Genomic DNA, 27,552 nt, shown 5'->3' on the forward strand with positions numbered 1-27,552 from the left:
TAGAGGTTTTATGGATTTTCCCTTTTTTGGCTATTAATGAATAATGCTGCTGTGAACATTCATGTAAAAGTTTTTGTTAAAACACCTGTTTTCAATTTTGGGGGGATATATACTAACATGTGGAACGGCTAGTTCATACGGTAATTCTGTTTAACTTTTTAAAGAACTGCCAAACTGTATTCCAAAGAAATTGCATCATTTTACATTCCTACTAGTGAAACAGAGCCTGTTTGGCATCCCCATAGTAGAGGCTTCTCCATGTCCCTGGCCTCAACTTTCCTTGACCTACCTATAGCTTAACAATAGATCATCCCCCTAAGGCTTGAGCTCAGAATGTCCCCTGTTCCACCCAGTTCCCTGTTTTAGAAAATTACCCTGAAACTTATGATTGATCACAATCTCAATTGTCTACCAGGCTAATACCATCATTGTTCTTGGGTTGCTGACTTCACTATAGAATCAGGTGGCCACAGGGAAGGCTCCATGCAGACCCCTGGAACCATCAGGTAGCTTCTGGAGGAACGCCCAGATTTTCCTTTAAAAACCCCAAGCTGGTCTGAGAATGTTAAGGCAATTTTTGGAGGTGTTAACCCACTGCCTTCTCAGACCACATGTGCTCTGATACTAAACACTTATTCTATGACCCAACTCCTGTGTCAATCTATTGGCTGAGCGGTGCAGGCAGCACGAGCCCTGGACTCATTTGGCCTCCAGTTTCACTAGTAGTTGTTATTGCCTATGGTTTTTCTTTTAGCCATCCTCATGGATGTGAAGTGGTATCTCACTGTGGTTTTAATTTGCATGTCCTTGGTAACTAATGATGTTGAGCTTCTTTTCCTGTGCTTATTGGCCATTTGTATGTCTCCTTGGAGAAATGTCTATTCAGATCCTTTGCCTATTTTTCAATTGCTTTGTGTATTTATTGTTGGATATAAGGGTTCTTGATATATTCTACATGCAAGTCCTTATCCGAGATATGACTTACAAATATTTTCTCCCATTCTGTGGGGAAAAAAGGCTGTCTCTCACATTCTTGATGGTGTCCTTTGAAGCACAAAAATTTTTAATTGAAATGAAGTCATATTTATCTATTTTTTTTCTTTTGTTGTATGGGCTTTGGAAGTCATAACTCAGAAATTATTGCCAAATCCAAGATTACAAAGATTTATGCCTATGTTTTCATATGACGATTTTTAGGTTTAGTCCTTAAATTTAGACATTTGCTCTATTTTGAGTTAATTTTTGGGTATACTGTGTTTGAATGGTTGGACTTCACTCTTTTGCTTGTGGATATCCAGTTATCCATCACCACTTGTTGAAAAAAACTATTCTTTCTTCCGTTGAATTTTCTTGGTGTCCTTGTTAGAAAAAATCAATTGACCGTAAATGTGATGTTTCATTCCTTGACTCTCAATTCTATTCCATTGATCTATTTATCTATTGTAATGTCAGCACCACCTGTGTTGATTACTGTAGCTTTGGAATAAGTTTTGAAATCAGGAATGGTGATACCTTCCACTTATTTTTTTAAGATTCTTTTAGTTTTTGTGGGTCTCTTGCATTTCTGTATGAATTTTAGCTCAACTTATCTATTTCTGCAAAAATGACAGAATTTTGATGGAGATTGCATTAAAAATGTAGATTAATGTGGGAGGTATTACCATCTTAACAATAGTAAATATTTTGATTAATAAACATGGATGTCTTTCCATTTATTTAGATCTTCTTTAATTTATTTCAGTGATGTTTTGTATTTCTCAGTGTACAAGTCTTGCAACTTCTTTTATTAAATGTATCCCTAAGTTTTTAAATATTTTTGATATTATAAAAGGAAATTGCTTCCTTAATTTTATTTTTGGATTTTTCATTGTAGGTGTCCATATTTATTCATTAATCTTTGAATATTATTTTTGCAAATGGCATTATTTTAAAGAAATTATCTTATTTCATGTTGACGCATGACTCTGAGTAAATGTTTGAATATATAACAATGTGATCATAAGTTTGAGTTTTATATCAATTCTAGTTTTCACCAAGGAAATTCAAAGAGATTGGCTACTTCCTGTACCATTGGTAATCAGCATACTGAAATTCTACAAACATAATTTCTATTTCATTTTGTGAGATTGTATATCAAGTCAGGAGAGCTTTAAATTTAGAAAGTAATTTTTGTGAATATTGTACTACTCAGTGGTCAATAGACCAAACCAGAAGAACTGGGAAACTTTAAAATTTTTTAGGGAACATAGAAGTTCTTGCAATGCAATTTTTAAAAAAATCTTTGTAAAAGGGGAATTATGTCTTTTGAATTATATGTTCAACAAACAGATATACAGTGTCAAAATTAGTCCTATAATTAAGAGTAAGATTTTAATAATGTCATTTCACTTCTGTCTGAGAAGATGCATACAAACTAGATAAGCTACTATCCTGGAATTTGAAGTCTTTCAGTGTCTGTATTTAACTGTTTACACTTAAACACAGTAATGCATTTCTCAAGTGTATGATTAGTTAATGCACTTTTCTATACAACCACCTATCTATTATCAGTGTCAGTAAATAGAGGGATTTTATTTCTAGACATATTTTATTCATAGTTAATTCCCAAACGTCTGTGTGTGTATATGGTTTCAGTTCTTCCCCCCGCCAAATCTTGTGTCTCTGACCCAGTCCTTCCATGTGAGAATCAGTACCTTCCTCATATCAGGCAGATTCTGGGTGTTTCCTGGTACTCATAGCTGAATGTAATCCCTCAATGATTTCAATTATCTTTGGTTTATGTGATTAAAATTATGTATATTTTTCTTCTAATAAAAGCTTCTGTACTTTAAAAAAATTTTTTCACTGAAATGTCAAAATAAATGATCAACATTACTAAATAAATTATCAAGATTACTATTTTTTAATTCATGCAAATAGTGTTTACCAAATGCCTATTATGTACAAGGTTCATTCTTCCTTTTCTTTCTCTTGCCTACTCCTGAGTTATATAATGGATATAAAAAGCATGTGTAATACACAATCTGGACAATATGTTGTTAAGAATTAAAAGTTGAATACATATTTTTCTTCAACAGTTAATATAAAGAAAATCATACAAGGCTACATAGATGGAAGCAACAGATTTTCATTTTCATCTCTTTACAGCTTTTGATCAGAGGAAATAAGGGTTGATTTCACCTCCCCATTTTGCCCCAAGTGCTGATAGTCTAAATTTCACAAAGACTTGTTTCTGTGAAACAATTATTATATTTGAAGGAACACAAAGAAGACGAGACACTCTTAAGTCATGAGACACACACTAGGACTAATTTAGGTGAAAGACCATACCAAAGCCACTTGATTTTGACTTTCGAAGATTTTGAATATGCTATCAGAGGAAGGGAAAGGCAAATATTATCTTAAGGTGTATTTCTTTTTCATATCTTTGGACAATGTTCCCTTTAAGTATCTTCTTAGCTTAGATACTTTTTTATGAAATTTGCACGTTTTTAAAAGACTACTAAGATTGCTGTTAGGGGCAATACCAAGCCTTTAACTCTAGTCACTTTTTAAAATTTATTTATGTTTTATTAGTTTCAGGTGTACAAAGCAACATAATAGTTATACATTTAAACCCCTCATAAAGTGATAACCCACCCCCAAGCTACTACACTTCTGGCATCTTATATATCTGTTACAATACCATCAACTATCTTTCCTGTTGTACTCCACATCCCATGACTATGTATACCTATATATTTAGTTATAGTTGACATTCAATATCATTCTACTTCAGCTCTTCAGGTGTATAACGCATTGGTCAGACATCTACACAGTCTATGACGTGATCCCCCTGATATGCCCAATGCCCATCTGGCACCTTAAATAATCTTTACAACATTGTTGATTATATTCCCCATACTGTATTAACTATCAATTTATATTTCTTAATGACTTCACCTTTTTCACCCTTCCCCCAACCCCATATCCAACTATCATCCTGATAGATTTAGTACCTATCCGGCACCATACCTAGTTACTAGAATATTATTGACTATATTCCTTATGCTATACCCTACATCCCCATGACTGCTGTATAACAACGAATTTGTACTTCTTAATCCCTTCCCTTTCACCCATCTTTAAACCCCCTCCCATCTTAAAGAAGTCCCTCTAAGATTCTTTGTAATACTGCTTTGGTGGTGATGAACTCCTTCAGCTTTTTCTTGTCTGGGAAGCTCCTTATCTGTCCTTCAATTCTAAATGACAGCCTTGCTGGGTAGAGCAATCTGGGTTGTATGCCGTTGCTTTTCATCACTTTGAATATTTCCTGCCATTCCCTTCTTGCCTACAAAGTTTCTGTTGAGAAATCAGCTGACAGTCTTATGGGGGCTCCCTTGTGGGTAACTAACTGCTTTTCTCTTGCTGCTGTTAAGATTCTCTCTGTATTTAACCTTTGGCATTTTAATTATGATGTGTGTTGGTGTTGGCCTCTTTGGGTTTATCTTGTTTGGGACCCTCTGTGCTTCCTGGGCTTGTATGTACAGTTCCTTCACCCAGGTTAGGGAAGTTGTCTGTTATTATTTCTTCAAATAGGTTTTCAACTCCTTGTTCTCTGTCTTCTCCTTCTGGTACCCCTATAATGAGAATGTTGGTACACTTGATATTGTCCCAGAGGCCCTTTAAACTCTCCTCAAGTTTTTGGATTCTTTTTTCTTTTAGCTGTTCTGGTTGTGTGTTTTCTGCTACCTTATCTTTTACATCGCTGGTTAGATATTCTGCTTCATCTAATCTACTGTTGATTCACTGTAATATATTATTTGTTTCCATTATTGTATCCTTTATTTTTGACTGGTTCTTTTTTATGGTTTCCATCTCCATTTTTATGCTTCCTATCTCTCTGTTGAAGTTCTTCCTGAGATCATTGAGCATTCTTATAACCAATGTTTGGTACTCTGCGTCTGATAGATTATTTATCTTGGTTTCACTTAGTTCTTTCTCTGGAGCTTTGTTCTGTTCTTTTATTTGGGACATGTTGTTTGGCTCCCCATTTTGGCTGCCTCCCGGTGTTTGTTTCTATGTATTAGGTACGGCTGCTATGTCTTCCTGTCTTAGGAGAGTGGCCTTATGTAGTAGGCGTACTGTTGGGTTCAGTGGCTCAGTCTTTCTGGTCACCTGAGCCACGCGCTCCAGGTGTGCCCCTTGTGTGGGTTGTGTGTGCCTTCCTCTTGTAGGTGAGCCTTGGTTGATAATTGCATATCAGTAGGAAGGACTGACCCTTGGGCTCACTTGTTGTGAGGACTGGCCTTGACTACAGTGGAAGAGTTGTTGTGCAGGGACTGATCCTATGGAGCAAGATGTGCCTCACTAGGACTCTGGTGCCTGCCCAATCTGCCCCTTGGATGTGTTGAAATTGAAGGTGAATGGGTGATGCTCCAGCTCATTTTGAAGCTGGCCACTGGGGTCGCCAGCCCCAGCATCACCTTGGAGGGGATCTGCTGTAGGTCTACTTCAGCCACAGACTGTGCCCCACCCGGGGCTACCCAGCAGGAGCCAGAAAGAAATCTGCAGATGGCTGCCACCCATGTTATGCTTAGAAGTAGCTTGAGAGGCCAAGCCAAGAACTAAGGCCGGCTGCCACTAGTGCTAGCTTAGGGCTGCTCAGCCAGAGGTACAGGACATGCTCAAGACAGATGCTACTTGTCTGCGTTCTGCAAACCTTTGAGAGACCCTAGGAAAGTGCAGCTTGAGCCAAAACAGGTGGTCTGCACGAAAACGCCACTGAAAGCAGCCTGGGTTTGCCCAAAAGTTAGGTAGGGCCAGGTCTCGAATTGCCAGGGTGTGGTGCAAGAACAGTGGAGACTCAGAAATGGTGGCTGCCTGTGTTCACACACCAGAAAGGGGGAGGGCTCAACAAAGAAACAATGGCCTCTGCAAATTCCCCCGTCCAGGAGAAAGCCACCTCCCCAGCCCCCGTCCCAAGCCAGATAACTCAATTCCCCACCATTTGTCCGTGCTGTTTTTCCAGCTGCCCTCCCAGCGTTGGAACTCAAAGTGAGTGATTCCATTGGTGGGTAAGTCCACGTGCAGTCCCTTTAAGAGGAGCACCTGTGAGTGCAGACTTGCTCTGTCTCACTCAGTCACAATCTCTGCTAGTTTTCACAACCAGAAATTATGGGGACTTCTCTCCCTGGCACTGGAAACCTGGCTTGGGGTGGGGCTGGTGTCTCTAACTCCTTTAGAGGATGGGGGGGACCCCCACAGCTGAAATAGCCCTCCCGATCTTTAATGGTCACATGCGGGTGTGGGACCAGCCCGTTCCACGTCTCTGACCTTTCTACCAGTCTGGAGGTGGCTTCTTCTGCAAGTCCGTAGTTTAAAGGCTTCAATTCAGCTTGATTTTAGGTGATTCTCAATAATGGTTGTTTTGTAGATTAGTTGTAATTACTACGTGGTTGTGAGAGAAGGTAAACAAAGCGTTTACCTACTGTGCCATCTTGGTTGTCTCCAGTCAACCCTAGTCATTTTTGCACAAGGACCTGATAGTGGAATCTTTTTAATGACCATGTGTCAGTATCTTCTACCATGTTTCCCCAAAAATAAGACCTAGCCAGACCATCAGCTCTAACGTGTTTTTTGGAACAAAAATTAATATAACACCTGGTCTTATATTATATTATATAAGACCTGGTCTTATATTATGTTAAAATAAGACTGGGTCTTATACTAATTTTTGTTCCAAAAGATGCATTGGAGCTGCTGGTCCAGCTAGGTCTTATTTTGGGGAAATCATGGTACTAATATTCCTCTGAGTTTTGCACAGAATTATTGAATGCAGCATGTCTAGCTATATTAAGTAGAAAAAAATAAATATGTATGTCCAGAATATAGTTAATCATGTTATTGTTATTCAGATATGTGTCTGAGTCTAGATATAATGAAGCCTTGGTTTAGTTGATACAGCCATTGCACCAATACAGTGTTTGTCACCAATTCCAGGTCTCTTTATTTATCTTCCAAGTAGTTTGACCTTTTCTTCTTGAACTAAACTACCATCAGTTAGTTTGCCATCTTTCGACACAGCCTCTCTGCCATTGTTTTTTTTTTTTTTTTTCCCACTTAGCAATTGATGCCTGTGTTGTAATCTATAAAGAGAGTATTTAAGCTCAAACTAAATTTCTGGATATTGGTGAGATTGTGGTAACTACAGTACCACAAAATTTGATAGAATCCATGGCTCTAGGCACTTCATCTTGGGTTTGTGCAAGGAAGTGTTATGTTACTGGAAAATATGGTATTCCTGGACCTACTGATATGCTTCATTAAAGTAAGTGATTAAATGACAATCAAAACATGTATATTACAAAAGCTGCATCTTAGTGCTATATTTTAACTCTGCTGCTGCCAATTTGCAAAGAAAGGATCTGAATCAATGTTAAGTTTGGCAAAAATTATTCAACTTACCTATATTGATGCAGAATTTCCTCATAAAATCACATTACATAATGTTTTCCTGCACATAATTTTTTCCTGTTTAGTTTCCTACTTTGAGCTACATTAAGAAAAATAATGAAATAGTACAGAAACTAATATTCACTGCATCATAATGCATAACTAATTGTGAGAGAAGATAAAATAGAGAAGGCTATTTAATGATAGAGATTGCTAATAGGGAAGTATCTTCCTTTCTGAGGCACTAAGCTCTAAAAAGTTAGAGGCTTAGAAATTTTCCATATGCAAACTGTGAGAATTTCTCTTCTGTAATACTAAATCAATGCAACTAGCTTGCTTTGCTGTTTTTATTTAAATTATTGTCATTATGTTTATTCATGTTGTCTTATCTCATCACCTACCTTGTATTAACTATGATGCATGCTCTTAAAGGATAAGACCATCTTTTGTTAAAATTGTTTTTATAAATGTCTCTTGATTATACGCTTTGGATATTTAGTAATACCAGTAACCAGGAAACTCCAACTACATAACTTCATGAGTTTCTTTTGATTTCATGAATAACATTTAAGTAGCCTCATTATGCAATATATGACACTATAAAGTGCAGAAGGAAGAGATGGTGTAGCATTTGATAAGGCTCGCATATAAGGGTTAATGTCTATCAGCCATTTTTGCCTTGATTTTTAAAAAAATGATAGCATTTGTATTTATTAATGGCTGTTGATAGCATCTTTAAATAGTATTTTCTAAATCTAAAACATTTAAAATTGTTTTATATTTATAATATTTTTGCACGACTGAATGATTCACGCTAAAAAGTGGTAAAATCTTCTAATGAGGATAGCAATTGAGCAAGTGAACATTAAGTTGAGAATAAAAGTGTCCACATAAACACGGTCTCTTAATTGCCTGCTCATTGAAGACCTTTGTCAGCTCCAGGGCATTAAGAGTTAAATGTATATTCAGCCCTTTGGTGACTAAACTGTTCTGTCTCACTTGGAAAAAAGTAACTTACAGTGAAAAATAAGGTCCTCAGCTGGTCGTTCGTCATCTCAAAGGGCATATTTTATTATAAATGTCAATTCCACAAAAGTATGTGCCCTATAATACATAATTATGTTCAAAACTGCATTTGAAATCTATTTTTAATAGTTAAGAGTTAACATTCTTAAAATAGTTATTACTCTTGGCCTTAACACAAAAAGCAATAATGGTGGTATTTTAGAGAGTTAGAAGCTGCAAGGCATTGGCCTCTGAATAAAGCCACTGCAGGTGTGTTTCTTAGTGGGCTGCTAATTTTATAGCAGGTGAACACAAAGGACAGAGACCATGAGTAATTTTAAACTGTGTTTGGTGTGAAGGAGTTGATGGCTAAAAAACATAAAGGCAGTGTGAAATGAGGCGAAACTGAAATGTCCCTCCTGTGGTGTAACCCTCTTGCTTAAAATCAAGGCAGTCCTCTTGTATCCCTTTCCTCCCCTCCACCACATAACAAAGAATTCCACAGAAATATATGTTAAACTAGCACATCAATAATCATTAGACAATATGACCATAAATAATAAAGACGCGATTGTCCAAACTCAACATTATCCCACACAAACCAGCTCCTTCTAGGTTTCTTGTTTTTGATACCAGCATGAAGTCACCCAAACTTACAATCATGGGGTCAGTTTTACCTTCCCCTAATCCCGATACCTAGTGTCTCAGTGTCCTAAAAACTTTGCATCTCAGTCTGTGGACTGTGGACAACTCAACATGGGCATTGATGTGAACTTTTTAGAAATATCCATCCTGTGACCTACAGAATCATAATTTCCATTGTAAAAAGACCCCCTTCTTATGCCCACTCAAGATTAAGAAGCTCTGCTAAAGAATCTTTCCTTACATTGTCTTCCTTCCTCATTTTTCTTTCTTTTCTTTCTGAGGAAACAACTTTTATGTTATTATAAATGACTTTCTTTATATTATATATATACATATTTGTAAAAACATGTAATTAGATTTTACTTTTTGATTCAGAATGATGCTTCTTACCTTTTACCACAAGCATTTAGTTCATTACTCTTTAATTATAGACATATAAACTTTATCTTCCCTCTTTTTGTTTTCTTTCTGTTTTTATTACCTTTATATTTTAATTTGACTTTTTTTTAATTAAAGGTTATTGAAGTGACAATTGTTAGTAAGGTTACATAGATTTCAGATGTACAATTCTGTATTACATAATCTATAAATTGCATTCCGTTTTCAACACCCAGAGTCAGTTCTCCTTCCATCACCATATATTTGATCCCCTTTACCCTCATCTACCACCCCCCTCCCGCCTTACCCTCTGGTAACCACTAAACTATTGTCTGTGTCTATGAGTTTTTGTTTCTCATTTGTTTGTCTTGTTCTTTTGTTGTTTTTGGTTTATATACCAAATATCAGTGAAATCATATGGTTCTCTGCTTTCTCTGTCTGACTTATTTCGCTTAGCATTATACACTCAAGATCCATCCACGTTGTCAAAATTTTCCTATATCATCTTTTCTTACCGCGGAATAATAATCCATTGTGTATATATACCACAACTTCTTTATCCATTCATCTATCTAAGGACATTTTGGTTGTTTCCATGTCTTGGCCACGGTAAACAAAGCTGCAATGAACATTGGAGCACACGTGTCTTTATGTGTAAATGTTTTCAGATTTTTTTGGTAGATACCCAGGAGAGGGACTGCTGGGTCATATGGTAATTCTATTAGTAATTTTTTGAGGAACCTCCACACTGCATTCCATAGCAGCTGCACCAGTCTGCATTACTACTAACAGTGTATGAGGCTTCCTTTTTCACCACAGCCTCTCCAACACTAGTTACTATTTGTCTTGTTGATGATAGCCATTGTGACTGAGATGAGGTGACATCTCATTGTGGTTTTTATTTGCATTTCTCCGATGATTAGTGATGTTGAGCACTTTTAAATATGTCAATTGACCATTTGTATGTCCTCGTTGGAAAAATGTCTCTTCAGGTCCTCCGCCCATTTTTCAATTGGGTCGTTTGTTTTTTTCTTGTTGAGTTTCATGAATTCCTTGTATATTTTGGATATTAGCCCCTTATCGGAGGCACTGTTTGCAAAAATCTATTCCCATTCAGTTGGTTGCCTCTATATTTCGTCAATGGTTTCTTTTGTTGTGCAGAAGCTTTTAAGTTTGACATAGTCCCATTCATTTATTTTAATTTTTACTTCCCTTGCCTTTGGAGTCAAATTCATAAAATACTCTGAACCCAAGGTCCATAAGTTTAGTACCTATGTTTTCTTCTATGCAGTTCATTGTTTCAGGTCTTATGCTTAAGTCTTTGATCCATTTTGAATTAATTTTGGTACATGGTGACAGATAGCAATCCAGTTTCATTCTTTTGCACGTGGCTTTCCAATTCTCCCAGCACCATTTATTGAAGAGGCTGTCTTTTCTCCATTGTATGTTTTTTGCTTCTTTGTCAAAAATTATCTGTCCATATTTATGTGGTTTTATTTCTGAGTTCTCAATTCTATTCCATTTGTCTATGTGTCTGTTTTTCTGCCAATACCATGCTGTTTTGATTATTGTTGCCCTGTAGTACAAGCTAAAGTCAGGGAGTGTGATACCTCCAGCATTGTTCTTTTTTCTTAAGATTGCTTTGGCTATTTGGGGTCTTTTGTGGTTCCAAACAAATCTGATGATTTTTTGTTATATTACTTTAAAAAATTCCATTGGGATTTTGATGGGGATTGCATTAAATCTGTGTATTGCTTTGGGTAATATGGCCATTTTCAGTATGTTGATTCTTCCAATCCATGAGCATGACATGTCTTTCCATTACTTTGTGTCTTCTTCAATTTCTTATACAAATGTCTTGTAGTTTTCAGCATATAGGTCTTTCACATCCTTGGTTAAGTTTATTCCTAGGTACTTTATTCTTTTTGCTGCAATTGCAAAAGAAATTCTTTTTTGTATTTCTTTTTCTGAGATTTCATTGTTAGTATATAGCAATACAATGGACTTTTGTACGTTGATTTTGTATCTGGAAACTTAGCTGTATTCATTGATTGTTTCTAATAGCTTTTTGGTGGAGTCTTTAGGGTTTTCTATATATAGCATCACGTCATCTGCAAAGAGTGACAATTTAACTTCTTCCTACACCATTTGGATGCCATTTATTTCTTTCTCTTGCCTGATTGCTCTGGCGAGCACATCCAACACTACATTGAAAAGCAGAGGTGTTAGGGCACAGCCCTATCCTGTTCCTGAACATATAGCAAAGGGCTTCAGGTTTTCACCATTAATTATGAGATTAGCTGATGGTTTGTCATATATGGCCATTATTATGTTAAGGTATTTTCCTTCTGTACTTATTTTATTAAGTGTTTTAATCATAAATGGATGTTGTATCTTGTCAAATGCTTTTTCTGCATCAATTGATATAATCATGTGATTTTTATCCTTTATTTTGTTTATGTGATGTATCACATTGATGAATTTGCGTATCTTGTACCATCCCCGTGTCCCAGGGATGAATGCCACTTGTTGGTGATGAATGATCTTTTTAATGCATTTTTGTATTCGATTTGCTAGAATTTTGTTTAGGATTTTTGCATCTGTATTCATCAGAGATATTGGTCTGTAGTTTTCTTTTTTTGTGTTGTCCTTACCAGGTTTTGGTATCAGGGTGATGTTGGCCTCATAAAATGAGTTAGGGAGTACTGTCTCTTCTTCAATTTTTTGGAAGAGTTTGAGCAGGATTGGTATTAGATCCTCTTTGAAGGTTTGGAAGAATTCAGTAGTGAAGCCATCTGGTCCAGGATTTTTGCTTTTCAGAATATTTTGGATGACTAATTCAATTTCTTGTTTTTTTTTGTTTTTTTTTTATTTTTAATTTATTGGGGTGACAATTGTTAGTAGAATTACATAGATTTCAGTTGTGCAATTCTGTATCACATCATCCATAAATCACACTGTGTGTTCACCACCCAGAGTCAGCTCCCCTTCCATCACCGTACATTTGATCCCCCTCACCCTCATCCCCCACCCCCCAACCCCCTTACGCTCTGGTAACCACCAAATTACGTTCCCCAGATTAATTTTCAAACCCCGTGGCCATCCTGTGGTCACCGACTGCCCTCCAATCCCCTCACCCTCCCCCCACCCCCCACCCCCCCCCGCCCATCTAGCAACCCTCAGTTTTTCCTCATTGTCTCCCAAACAGTTTCTGATTAGTTCATTCACTTATTCTTTTCTTTAGAATCCGCAAATAAGTGAGATCATATGGAACTTATCTTTCTCTGTCTGACTTATTTCACTTAACATAATGTTCTCTAGATCCATCCATGTTTCTTTACTGGTGATTGGTCTGTTTAGATTTTCCAGTTCTTAATGGTTCAGCATAGGAAGGCTATGTGTTTCTAAGAACTTGTCCATTTCTTTAAGTTTTTGAATTTGGTGGCATATAGTCCTTCATAGTATTCTTGGATGATCCTTTGTATTTCTGTGGCATCTGTGATAACTTCCCCTTTTTCATTTCTGATTTTGTTTATTAGTGTCTTCTCTCTTTTATTTTAGTGAGCCTAGCGAAGGTTTTGTCATTTTTGTTAATCTTTTCAAAGAACCAGCTCTTTGTCACATTAATTTTTTTCCATTGTCTTTTTGTTCTGTATTTCATTTAGTTCTTCTATGATATTTATTATTTCCTTTCTTCTGCTAACCTTGGTTTCATTTGCTCTTCTTTTTCCAGTTTTTTAAGGAGTAATGTGAGTTTATTTATTTGGGATTTTTCTTGTTTCTTGAGATAGGCCGCATCCCCAAAATTTTGGTAGGATGTATTTTCATTCTCATTTGTTTGTATCTTTTGATCTCTCCTCTAATTTCTTCTTTCACCTGGTCGTTCTTTAAAAATACGTTGTTTAATCTCCATGTATTTGTGTTTTTTCCTGCTTTCTTTTTGCAGTTGATATCCAATTTCAAAGCCTTGTGATCAGAGAATATGATTGGTGTGATTGATATGATTTCAATCTTCTTAAATTTGCTGAGGTTGGATTTATGTCCCAATATATGGTCTATCCTTGAGAATGTTCCATGTACATTAGAAAAAAATGTATAGTCTGATGTTTTAGGATGAAGTGCTCTATAAATGTCAATTATGTCCATTTTATAGAATGAGTCATTTAGGGCTGCTATTTAATGATATATTTTCTGTTTGGATGATCTATGCATAGCTGTCAATGATTTATTTATGTCCCCTAGCATAATTGTGTTTTGGTCAATTTCTCCTTTTAGTGCTGTTAGTAGTTGCTTGGTATATTTTGGTGGTCCCTCTTTTGGGGCATAAATATTGATGACTGTTATGTCTTCTTGTTGTATACTCCCCTTTACCGTTATGAAATGTCTATCTTTGTCTCTTGTTACCTTTTTTACCCTGAAGTCTGTTTCATCTGATATCAGTATAGCTACACATGATTTTCTCTGGATACCATTTGCTTGGAGTGTCAATTTCCACCCTTTGACTTTGAGTCTGCTTGTCCTTGTAGCTGAGGTACATCTCTTGGAGACACCATACTGTTGGGTTTAGTTTTTTGATCCAATCTGCTACTCTGTGCTTTTTTATTGGTGAGTTCAGTCCATTTACATTTAGGGTGATTATTGATATGTGAGGATTTCCTATCATTCTATCTTTAGTTTTCTGTTAAGACTATGTCTCCATTGTTTCTTTGCCTTTTTGTTGTTGTCTATTATTTCTGTGTGGTGGTATTCTATGATGTTTCTTCTTTTTCTTCTTTTATTTTATTTTATTTTATTCTTCTTTTATTTTATTTTATTTTTCTTCTGTTTCTTCTTTTATTACAGTATATATTTCAGTTCTGAATTTTTTTTGAGTGGTTACCCTTAAGGTTATGTAAAAGAAAGTTTGATATTTAGAGTATTCCATTTTCTTCAGCACGCTTACTTTCTCCATTCCCATATTCCGGTTCAGGCCTTTACTCTCCCCTTTTTTATGTTTTGGTTGTGACAAGTTGTCCCTGTTGATGGTGGTCGAATAGCCTCCTTTAGTATTTCTTGTAGTGCAGGTCGTGTATTAGAAAATTCCCTCAGCTTCTGTATGTCTGGAAAGGTCTTTATTCCTCCTTCATATCTAAAGGATATCTTTGCTGGATACATTATTCTTGGCTCATAATTTCTGTCTTTCAATACTTTGAATATTTGGTTCCACTCCCTCCTGGCTTGTAGAGTTTCTGCTGAAAAATCTGATGATAATCTAATGAGCTTTCCTTTGTAGGTTTCTGTCTTCTTTTCCCTGGCTGCCTTGAGGACTCTTTCTTTGTCGTTGATTTTAGACAGCTTCAATACAATGTGCCTTGGAGAAGGCCTGTTGGTATTGAGGTAATTAGTTGTTCTATTTGCTTCTTGGATTCGAGGATCCAGTTCTGTCCACAAGTTTGGGAAGTTCTCATTGACTATTTGTTTGAATATACTCTCTGTTCCCTTCTCTCTTTCTTCTCCTTCTGGTATGCCCGTTATTCTTATATTGCTCCTTCTGATGGCGTCAGAAAGTTTTTATAGAGTTCTTTCATTTCTTTTAAGTCTCAAATCTATTTCTTCTTCCATTCGTTCATTTCCAGTTTTCTATCTTCAATGTCACTGATTCTTTCCTCCATCATGTCAACTCTACTACCTAAGCTGGCTATTTTATTCTTAATTTCTTTTATTGAGTTCTTAATCTCATGAAATTCTATGTGGTTCTTTTTTAAAATTTCAATCTCTTTGGTAAAATGTTCATGTTGTTCTTTGATTGTGTTTCTGAGTTCATTAAACTTCCTTTCTGTTTTCTTGCATCTCGTTGAGTTTTTTCAGAACTGCAATCTTGAATTCTCTGTCATTTAAGTCATATATTTCCATATCTTTAAGTTCATTTTCTGAAGACTTTTCACTTTCTTTTTGAGCTGTCTTGTTGCCTTAGTTATTCTTACCAATTAATAATTTATTATTTGTCTTCCTAGACATCTCCAGGAGTGGGTTCTGCAACAGGTAGATAGGAAGAGGTCTTTCTTTTGTTTTCTAGTAAGTGTTTGTAGAATGCTTTATTTTCTCTCTGACTGCAGCCTTTTTTTTCTCTCCCACACTGTAGTGTTATGTTTTCTCTGCACTATTCCAGCTTCTCACACAATGGGGGGATTCCCTGGAAGGCGGGCTTCTTCTCTCTTAGCAGTTCCCCTGGGTCATAGGGCACCTCTTCCCTGCGGGGATGCGGAGAGCTTTTAAAGTTCCAAAGGTCTTCCTGCACAAGATTCAGAGCCCGTATGTTTCAGCAGTTCTGTTTACTCCTACAGGGATCCACCCAGATAGGTGGGGACAGCGACTGTGTGAGTTGTGAGAGATGGCCCAGAGCAATGGCGGCGACCACCACCACAGCCAGTCCTGCTTCCACAGCTCCCTCCACTTTGCCTAAACTAGTTGGGCTGTGAATCTGTGTCTGCGGACCACAGTTCTCAGAACTGCAAATATTCTGTTCTTTTGGTCTGACACTGCTATTGTTCCACTTCTAGCACTGGGCAGTGGGATGGGGCGAGCTCTGGGAGGGTAGGAAGGGGGCAGCTAGTGTCAGTGCCTAAGGCTTCCGTTCTCTGCTCAGCAGTGAGAGCTGAAACCACCGTTTTCAGACTTCTTCCCTCAGTCTTTGCCCAGAAGTTTCTGCCTTGAGCGTTGGGTTCAGCCGCGTTATATGCTGTCCCCTCAGCCCTGTGGGCCATAAGCGGAGCCCTAGCATCTGAGTTCTTCCCTCTCCCATAGCTGCGGTATTCCAGGATGCGGTATTCCTAGCGAGAAGCACTGAGCTAGGTCTGCATCCTGTGCCCGCATGGCTCTGTCTCCGCATTTCTCCCTTCCCTCCACCCCTGCTCGCAATTTGCCCACCATTAGGTGAATTCAGTAGTGAGACTCTTCGTCTTACCTGTCTGCTGTGCAGGGAGTCCTTTGTGGAGTTATGGTTTTTCAACTTGTTGTAAATTCCAGGGGAGATTTCCAGAGGCTCACCTCACGCTGCCATTTTGATGATGTCTCTCTCTTGTGTTTTCTAATTAACCTTTCTTGTCTGTGTCTTCCCTTTCTTGCTTTCATTTAGATAAATTATTTTTATCTCAGTATTATTTTTTCTATGCTAATGCAAAAATAATTTTTCATTCTTTTGTATTTATACTTGAAATTACAATAATATTTTTTTAAATTTATAGTAATCTGAAATTAATTGATATTTGTACCATGCTTCAGGATAATCCAGTTTTTATCCTTCCCAGGTAACATGTGATTGTTTTTTAACTTTATTTAGGAATAATTGACAAGTATAATTATGTATATTTAAAGTATACAACGTGATGGTTTCATATACATATATATTAGAGAATGATTATCAAGATCAAGATAATTAACACATCCATCACCTCACATAGTTAATATACACAACTCTTTTTTTGTGTGTGGTGAGAATGCTTAAGATCTACTCACAAAAACTTTCAAGAATACAATAATATATTATTAACTATAGTCACCATGCTATATATTAGATCCTCAGAACTTCTTATAACTGAAAATGTGTACCCTTTCCCTACATCACCCCATTTAGCCCTCCTTGCAGCCCTGGCAGCCACCATTCTATTTTCTTTTTCTATAAAATCAGTTTTGTTTTGTTTTGTTTTAAATTCCACTTATAAATGATACAATACAGTATTGTCCTTTGTCTGGCTTATTTCACTTAGTAGAATGCCCTCCAGATTTGCAGGATTTCCATTCTTTCCATGGCTGAATAATATTCCACTTTTTGTATGTGTGTGTATATCACACTTTTTTATTTATTTACCCACCAATGGACATCCACATCTTGGTTATTACGGATAATGCTGCAATGAATATGTATATGCAGATAGGTTTTTGGAATCCTTATTTCAATTCCTTTAGATAAATACCCAAGAGTGGTATTGCTGTGTCAGCTGATAGTTCATTTTTTAATTTTTTGAGGAACCACTATACTATTTTCCAAAATGGCTTTAGAATTTTCCTTCCCACTAACAGTGTGAGATTCTCTTTTCTCTATATCCTCACCAACATTTGTTATCTTTTGTCTTTTTGATAATAACCAGCCTAACAGATATGAGTTGGTATCACATTGTGGTTTTGATTTGCATTTTCCTAATGATTTTTAGTGATGTTGAGCACTGTTTCATATACCTATTCATCATTTGTATGTCTTCTTTGGAAAAAACATCTATTCAGGTGCTTTGCCCATTTTTCATTCGAATTATTTGCTTCTTGCAATTGAATTTTATGAGTTCTTTATATATTTTGGATATTAACACTTTTTCAAATATATAATTTGATAACATTTTCTCCTATTCTGTAGGTTACTTTTTCAATTTGTTGATTATTTTTCCCTTTGCTATGCATAAGCTCTTAGGTTTGATTTAATCCCATTTGTTTATTTTGCAGTTGACTAGAATGTACTTTTTCCACATGAGCTGTTGAGCCCTCCCTAAATTTAAATCTGTATGTAATTTCACCTGAATTATTGCCCCATAATTCCTATATCATTCTTGTGTCTCATTCCTCTAAATCATCTTACCTTCTTCCTTAAGATAAGCCTTTCTAATGTACCCACATCTCTCCTCTCTTCCTAAAAAAAATAATGGCTTTCCATTCTTTGGTAAATAAACTCTTTAGGCCTGACACTCAAGGCTCTATATAATATGATGCCTTCTTTTCCCTCCAGCTTTATCTCCAACTGCTCCTCTCTATATATACCTTAGCTTTACAGTTTTCTCTCCTCTTGTTTTGGTCCAAGGTGTTCCTTCCATGGAACCTTCCCAACAGCTCTGTTGAAATTCTTTGCCTCTTCGAAGGCCATATTCTACACCACTTCCCATAAATACCTTTTTTTGATTCATTCATTCATTGAATAAATATGTACTGATCACATACTATTTGCCTACATTCTTCTCATTGTTGAGGATAAAGCAATGAATGAAACAGCCACGGCCTCATGGAGCTTATACTGTATTAGAAGTAAACAGGCAATAAACAGTAAATAAGTACAACAGATTGTTTGTTACATGGTGATAAGTGCTAAGGGAGAAACATAGAGCAAGATAAAGGGGATATAGAGAGCTAGGAATGAGGAGTATCCTCCAACCAAATACCTTTCCCTCATTTGAACAACCAGAGTACTTATTTTCCTTACAATGTGGTTATTTGTATACTTGTCACATTTTATCTCTTACATTCAAAGCTCCTTGAGAGTAAGAACTGCATCATACTCATCTTTGTATCTTCTCCAGCGTCCAAGACAGTGTTCAGTAAATAATGGTTAAAATGAATCAAATGATGGAAATAATTGTAACAGTAGTTTAATAGAAAGGAGAGACTGATATAGTGGTTGTTTAAGGAGGGCTCTTTGGAAGATATTTAATTTGGGTAAAGCCTTGATAAATGAGTGGTGTGGGGAGGAAGAAAGAGCTGAATAAGTAAGTCATTTTGATGTATCTGTTCTTGAAAACCTAAAAACCATTGCTTTATAAATTAAGATTAATGTTATGTGTAATTTTCTTTACCTTTAAAACCAGTGTTTCAGAAGGGACGGGCAATAGACACCGGAGAAGTTGACATTGGTGCACAGGTCATGCAGACCATTCCACCTGGCTTATTCTGGCGTTTCCAGATTACTATCCACCATCCAATCTATCTGAAATTCAATATTTCTTTGGCCAAGGACTCTCTGCTGGGAATTTATGGCAGAAGAAACATTCCACCTACACACACTCAGGTATTTGACATTATAGGTATTTCTTGACCCTTTTAGAGTGTGTTGGAATGACTAGTTCAGGGTTTGTGACTTGCAATGTGTGTGGGAGTCAAAGATGAAGGCAGACAATCTTTGTAATGAGAAAATATCCAGAATAATCACACTCAAGTGAATGAAAAAAAATGGCATTGAAAAATAAGGAATTGTATTTAGCAGAGCATATTCAGAAAAAGGAGTTTAAGAAAATATTCTTGAATCTTGAATTCTGCTTTCTGGAACAAGTTGATCATGAGCTTTCCTAGTTCCTTCATCTTATTTAGTTTTGGTGCCCACACCCCCTTTGCTAGTTCTATACATCCATGACCCCTTGTTCCAATGAATGAATGCACATCAATAATGGAAATGAGTCAAAAAGGCAGGTTTTATCTTACAGATAGAAAATTTTCCTTATTGTTAATAACTCAAATATGCAAAACTTCTATGATTTGTAAATCCCTTCTATAAACCTTAGCTACCTCATTTTTCTCATTTTCTTTTCTTTATCTCTTCCTTACATAAACCCATTTGGGGCCTTGCTCCATCTAAGAAGTGGCATAAAGAATCATAACCATCTGGGGCTTGCTTCGTTTTCAGCAGATATGACTGTAGTCCAAACTTTACCTTCTGGGTCAGATTACGCAGGGAATTAGAATGACATTCAAATGTGACTCTTAAAAAAAAGTGTTCAAGAATATATATATATCATGTGCTTGACCACTGATTAGGAATAAAAAGGAGGGTATCCTTTGAATATTTAAATATGCTACCACAAAAATAGTAAGTTATGATGAATGTACTCAAATTGTTGACTGTTTATTTGTTTTAAAAACTATAAAACTCTTTAATTTAGAAGGAAGATAATGGTAACATTTCTGAGGGGAATGTGTGGTTTCAAGTGTCTTTTATTGGGTACCTTAGTAAAATATCAAGATTCTCTTGAGTAATACTACACAAGATTTTTTTTTTTTTAATTTCTTGGTCTATTTAGCTTTAAATAACTATTTTGAATGCTACAAGACTGAAAGGTTTATAACATTCATAAGTATAGTGGGTTTTTTCCCAGAATTAATAATATACTTTTAGGTTTAAATATACTTAAGAATGGATAACATCCTCTTCTGCTTTGCTCACCTCCAAAGCAAAGATGTATGAAATAGGGCAATTAAAGTTATAGATGTTTGTCAATCTAGAAGTAAAAATAGAGACTCATATTTGTGTTTGTATTTGTTTCAGTTTGATTTTGTAAAACTAATGGATGGGAAACAACTGGTCAAGCAGGACTCTAAGGGCTCTGATGACAGCCAGCACTCCCCTCAGAACCTCATCTTAACCTCACTGCAGGAGACAGGTTTCATAGAGTATATGGACCAGGGGCCTTGGTATCTGGCATTTTACAATGATGGAAAAAAGATGGAGCAAGTATTCGTGTTAACTACAGCAATTGGTAAGCTACCTTGGCTATTATTTTCAATTGACAATATAATTCTAGAAAGACACAATCAGTGATTAAAGAGATACAGATGTTACTTAAGCTTATTGCTCATTCTGCTTTAAACTCATTACTCATGAATGATAGGTCACTATGAGAAAGGCTTGTATCGTTGTTGTCGTTAATGTTGTTTAAATACTGATTAAAATTTTTTTAAATGCTCCATTATTTGCTGCTATTTTAGGATACTTGCCATGCACTGTTTTATGTTTCCAGTAGAAATAATTACCTGGATAAAATTATTGCTACAGCTACATAGAACAACTTCAGTGAAGAAGGGAATAAGCTGGGAAAGCTGTGTTAATTCAAGATCTATTTTTTAAAAAAGCAAATAAACACCTTTTAAAATTGAAAAACTAGCATCAGTGCAGTTCTTTAGAATGATTGATTCGAGAACCAACCATTAAGTTTTCAAAATACAACTGTATTTAGACAACAGTCTCAAAAGACAATGACTTGGATCATTCAAAACCCTTTCTTTTAGAATTTTTTTAGTCTAAAACTCATCACAATGGCTCTTCCAGTGTTCTCAGAGCCTTTTAAAACATGTTCTTTTTAATACCATTATTTACCCACTCTAATTCACGATTCACCTTAGTTAATCAGACATCTCACTCTTGTCATTTTTTTTGGTGAATTCATTCCCCTTGACCATTTGTATGAATAACGCTGATCTCTTTAGCAATTTTAGAGTTCTAAGGGAAAAGAACTCATAGACACAGTATTTTATTGTGTGAATTTTCCTAAAACCACCCATCTTTTAAAGGAAGATAAAATATTGTACAGCTGTCAGTTTTCTATACAACCCTCACCACTTTATTTTTTAGTTAACCTGTTCAACCATGTGTTTAGGAAGATATATTGACTGTTAATAGATATACCATCTGCTCTTTATAACAATTATGTTCTATTTTTACTTGATGCTGACGAACTTGAGTCAGTAGAAAATAGTATTCCAGCCATAATATTATCAAAAACTTTACTCTGAAGTAATCAGAAAGGCAATAAAAATGCACTGATGATTTTTCCCCTAGAGAAAAACTCCACTGATTTTATATGTTCAAAAGTGAAAGGATGCATTAACTTAGCAAAAAATATTTTAAGTCTTGGAGCTGTTTTGCTATTCACAGACTTATTGGGGCAGATTCAACAGATGTACCCCTCATGATATTTTCTATCAAGGTCCAATTTTGATAATGCAAATGCCATGAGTTATGAGAGGTTGAGTTTCTCCTAAGAAACTGAGCAATTAGAAGTCTAAAATATTTGTGAAGAAGATTTTCTCTCTTCCTGTTATTTTTATGCCTAAGCTTAAGTTAAAACACTAACCAAACTATTAACCTTTTTTAAAAAATCAAAAGACTCAGAAACATGCCTGGAGTTTTATTCTATCCCTTACTTCCTCCCCCAAAAAAACCTAATCTTTGAGAAACAACCATTATTATCCAGTTATCAAGCTTTCATTTTCATATACAACAACATACTTGCTTTTATCTTATGCAAGTCAGTTTGTTTAATTTTCTGTTGTCTTTTAAGATTAGAAGTAAGAAAAACATTTCTCCTATCATTCAACTCAAAAGGAATTCAAGTAAATTTCTGAAAAAACATCAAACTTACATAAGTTATTTACTCTAAATTCTCCCCATTAATGTTTATATTGTTATAATTTATTTTATTTATTTATTTTTTTTACATTAAGGTTTATTGGGGTTACAACGGTTAGTAAAGTTACATAGGTTTCAAGTGTGCACTTCTGTAACACATCATCTATATATCTCATTGCGTGTTCACCACCTAGAGTCAGTTCTCCTTCCATTACCATACACTTGATCCTCTTTATTCTCATCTACCATCTCCCCTCCCCCTTTACACTATGGTAGCCACTAAACTATTGTCTGTGTCTATGAGTTTTTGTTTCTTCATGTGTTTGTCTTGTTCTTTAGTTGTTTTGAGTTTTATATACCACGTATCAGTGAAATCATATGGTTCTTAACTTTTTCTGTCTGACTTATTTCACTTAGCATAATAATCTCAACATCCATCCATGTTGTCCCAAATGGCATTATTTCATCTTTTCTTACGGTAGAATAGTATCCGATTGTGTATACATACCACATCTTTATCCAGTCATCTATTGAAAGACACTTTGGTTGATTCCATGTCTTGGCCACCATAAATAAAACTGCAATGAACATAGGAGCACATATATCTTTATGAATCAATGTTTCCAGATTTTTTGGGTAGATACCCAGGAGACGAATTGCTGGAAACCTAGTCTTAGTAATTCTAGGCTTAATTTTTGCTTAGTAATTCTAGTCTTAATTTTTTGAGGAACCTCCACACTGCCTTCCATAGCAGCTGCATCAATCTGCATTCCCACCAACAGTGTATGAAGATTCCTTTTTCTGTACAGCCTCTCCCGTACTTGTTATTATTTGTCTTGTTGATGATAGCCATTTTAAATGATGTGAGGTGATATCTCACAGTGATTTTTATTTGTGTCTTTCTGATGATTAGTGATGTTGAACATGTTTTCATATGCCTATTGGCATCTGTATGGCCTCTTTGGGGAAATGTCTATTCACGTCCTCTGTCCATTTTTTAATTGGATTGTTTGTTTTGTTGTTGTTGAGTTGTATAATTTCCTTATATATTTTGGAAATTAGCTCCTTATTAGAGGCATTATTTGCAAAAAATTGCAAATCTTTGCAAGCATTTGATTGGTTGCCTCTTTATTTTGTTGTTTTCTTTGGCTGTGTGAAAGCTTTTTTAGTTTGGTATAGTCACATTCATTATTTTAGCTTTTATTTTCCTTGCCTTTGAGGTCAAATTCATAAAATCCTCTTTGAACCCAAGGTCCATAGTTTAGTACCTATGTTTTCTTCTATGCAGTTTATTCTTTCAGGTCTTATGTTTAGGTCTTTGAACAATTTTGAGTTCATTTTTGTACACGGTAACGGGTAGCAGTCTAATTTCATTCTTTTGCATGTGGCATTCCAATTCTCCCAGTAGCATTTATGGAAGAGGCTTTCTTTTCTCCATTGTATGTTTTTGGCTCCTTTCTCGAAAGTTATCTGTCCATATTTATGTGGGTTTATTTCTGGATTTTCAATACTATTTCATTGCTTTGTGTGTATGTTTTTCTGCCAGTGCTATACTGTTTTGATTATTGTTGCCCTGTAGTAGAAGATGAAGTCAGGGAGTGTGATTGTGGGGACAGAGCCCCAAAAAGCAGTTTCCAGGCTCTCAGCCTCACATAGAAAGGTGCTGGCTCAGGTAGTAAATGGCCATCGACTGTGATCAAATGGCCAGCAGCTGTGACTAGTTGGCCGTCAGCTGTAACCAGTGAGCCATTAGCCATGACTATAACTGCCGTGGCTAGGCTAGCAGAAAAAAAAAGGGGGAGCTAGCAAGATGATGGTGGCTGAGTCTGCAAGCGGCACAGTGAGGGTTGAGAATGTGTTGCTCCTGGTTCCTGTGTCTCCAACCCAGCCGCCAGTGAGAGTATAGTGGTATGACTCCCCTACCTATGGCTCCCTGGGTGTTCCTTTTTGGCTTCACCATGTCCTGCGTTCTTGTGTGGGGAGCGGGACCAGAGACCCCGCCTGACACCCTGCATGACACATGGCAAAGTCAGCAGGATCCCCTGCACTACACATGGCGCTGTGAGCAGGGTACGGTGCAGGCCAAAGCTCTCCGAAGGGCGGTGGAGCAGTTTGTGCATAGGAACACTCAGTTGCAGGAAGACCAGGAGGAGCAGCTGCCTGAGAGCTGGACCCCGTGGAGGGGTGGGAAGACATGGACGGTTCCCCAACCATCAGAGGACGGAGAAAGCGAGGGTCCTTGCAGCCCGGTGGGCTGGGAAGTGCTTGCTGAGGCAGCCCGGATGCAGGACTTGTAGTCCCAGGAGGAAACGCTTGCTGAGTCCTCCCTGGGAGCTGAGGGTGAGGTCAAGGTCATCCCTCACCCCCAGGACAGCCCTGGCAAATGACTATGGACTATGGGGAATTGCCTTCCATCCCTAATTTAATTGACCACTTGACTGTTTGGGAACATACCACCATGCAGTGGAACTGGCAGATGTTTGCTATTGTGTCTTGACCGGCCACCATTGAGAATATGTAAGCACCTTGACTGTGAGCCACTGTTGTTCCAGCATGGTACCCTGAGAGGCCCAGAAAGAGTGGCAGTGCCCTGAGAGCCCTGGCTGTGTCCAGGAAGTCTGGCTGTGTCCAGAGAGAGTGGTAGTGCCCTGAGAGCCCTGGCTGTGTCCAGGAAGTCTGGCTGTGTCCAGAGAGAGTGGCAGTGCCCTGAGAGCCCTGGCTGTGTCCAGGAAGTCTGGCTGAGCCTGGAGAGAGTGGTGGTGCCCTGAGAGCCCTGGCTGTGTCCAGGAAGTCTGGCTGTGTCCAGAGAGAGTGGTAGTGCCCTGAGAGGCCCTCGTGTGCCCGGGGAGACTAGTGGTACCCTAAGAAGTCCAGGAAGTCTGGCTGTGCCCAGAAGTACTGGTGGTGCCCTGAGAAACCCTGGCTGTGCCCGGGGAGACTAGTGGTACCCTAAGAAGTCGAGGAAGTCTGGCTGTGCCCAGAAGTACTGGTGGTGCCCTGAGAAACCCTGGCTGTGCCCGGGGAGACTAGTGGTACCCTAAGAAGTCCAGGAAGTCTGGCTGTGCCCAGAAGTACTGGTGGTGCCCTGAGAAACCCTGGCTGTGACCAGAGAGCTTGGCTGTGTCTAGGAAATAGCATTCACCTCCAGGCTCCTCGCACAGGGCCCCTCGCGGAAGACGCTTGTCGCGTAGATTGTGAGGTGAGACCCTGTAGGGGTGGAGTGTGGGGACAGAGCCCCAAAAAGCAGTTTCCAGGCTCTCAGCCTCACATAGAAAGGTGCTGGCTCAGGTAGTAAATGGCCATCGACTGTGATCAAATGGCCAGCAGCTGTGGCTAGTTGGCCGTCAGCTGTAACCAGTGAGCCATTAGCCATGACTATAACTGCCGAGGCTAGGCTAGAAAAGAAAAAGGGGGGAGCTAGCAAGAAGATGGTGGCTGAGCCTGCAAGCGGCACAGTGAGGGTTGAGAATTGTGTTGCTCCTGTTTCCGGTTTCTCCAACCCAGCCGCCAGCGAGAGTATAGAGATATGACTCCCCTACTTATGGCTCCGTGGGTGTTCCTTTTTGGCCTAGCCATATCCTGCGTTCTTGTGTGGGGAGCGGGACCAGAGGCCCTGCCTGCTGCCCTGCACGACACTTGGCGAAGTCGGCAGGATCCCCTGCACTACAGTGATACTTCCAGCATTACTCCTTTTTTCTTAGGATTGCTTTGGCGACTCAGGGTCTTTTGTAGTTCCATACAAATCTGATGATTTTTTTTGTTGTTCTACTACTTTAAAAAATGCCATTGGGATTTTGATGAGAATTTCATTAAATCTGTATATTGCTATGAGTAATATGGCCATTTTAACTATGTTGATTCTTCCAATCCATGAACACAGAATGTCTTTCCATTTCTTTGTGTCTTCTTTAATTTCTTTTAAAACTGTCTTATAGTTTCAGTGCATAGGTCTTTTGCGTCCTTGGTTAAGTTATTCCTAGGTATTGTATTCTTTTCTTGCAATTGCAAAAGGATTTTTTTTATTTATTTTTCTGAGATTTCATTGTTAGTATATAGGAATGAAATGGACTTTTGTACGTTGATTTTGTAGCCGGCAGCTTTACTGTATTCATGCATTGTTTCTAAGAGCTTTTTGTTGGAGTCTTTAAGGTTTTCTATGTATATCATCATGTCATTTTCAAAAAGTGACAATTTAATTTCTTTATTTCCACCTCAGATACCTGATTGCTCTAGCTATGACTTCCAGTACTATTTTGAAAAGCAGTGCTGATAGGGGACAGCCCTGTCTTTTTCCTGACTGTAGAGAGACGGGATTCCATTTTTCACCATTAGTTATGATATTAGCTGAGTTTTTGTCATATATGGCCTGTATTAGGTTGAGGTATTTTTCTTCTATACCTATTTTATTAAATGTTTTAATCATAAATGGATGTTGTATCTTGTCAAATGCTTTTTCTGCATCTATTGATATAATCATATGAGTTTTGTCCTTTATTTTGTTTCTGTGGTCTATTAACATTCATCAATTTGCATATGTTGAACCAAGCATCATTGTGCCCATGATATGAACCCCACATGATCGTGATTGTATAATCTTTTTAAAGTATTGTTGTGTTGATTTGCTATAATTTTGTTTAGGATTTTTGCATCTGTATTCATCAGAGACATCGGTCTTTAGTTTTCTTTTTTTTGTGTTGTCCTTACCAGATTTTGGTATCATGGTAATGTTGGCTTCATAAAATGAGTTAGGGAGTATGGTCTCTTCTTCAATTTTTTGGAAGAGTTTGAGTAGAACAGGTATTAGATCTTCCTTGAATGTTGGGTAGAATTCACTAGTGAAGCCTCTGGTCCTGGACTTTTGCTTTTGGGAAGGTTTTTGATGACTGATTCAATTTCCTTACTGTTGATCAGTCTATTTAGATTTTCCCGTTCTTTGTGATTCAGCCTAGGAAGGCTATATGTTTCTAAGAACTTGTCCATTTCTTCTAGGTTATTAAATTTGGCGACATGTAGTCCTTCATAGTATTCTTCGATGGCCCTTTGTATTTCTGTGGCATCCATGGTAACTTCCCCTCTTTCATTTCTGATTTTTTTATTCGTGTCTTTTGTCTTTTTATCTTAGTGAGTCTAGCCAAGGGTCTGTTAATTTTATGAATGTTTTAAAAGAGCCAGCTGAT

General features: G+C 37.3%; 1 protein-coding gene across 2 annotated transcripts in view; it reads left to right on the forward strand.

The window, feature by feature from the left end:
• TENM1 (teneurin transmembrane protein 1) overlaps window positions 1-27,552 on the forward strand; it is a 1,301,460-nt gene that overhangs the window by 885,977 nt on the left and 387,931 nt on the right. For both annotated transcript variants that reach the window (XM_033111932.1, XM_033111941.1), the window contains exons 10-11: window positions 19,065-19,264; window positions 20,516-20,726. In XM_033111932.1, the coding sequence (XP_032967823.1) occupies window positions 19,065-19,264; window positions 20,516-20,726 (411 nt within the window). The remainder of the gene's footprint in view (window positions 1-19,064; window positions 19,265-20,515; window positions 20,727-27,552) is intronic.

The sequence above is a fragment of the Rhinolophus ferrumequinum genome, chromosome X, assembly GCF_004115265.2.
Source record: "Rhinolophus ferrumequinum isolate MPI-CBG mRhiFer1 chromosome X, mRhiFer1_v1.p, whole genome shotgun sequence".
Taxonomy (NCBI): domain Eukaryota; kingdom Metazoa; phylum Chordata; class Mammalia; order Chiroptera; family Rhinolophidae; genus Rhinolophus; species Rhinolophus ferrumequinum.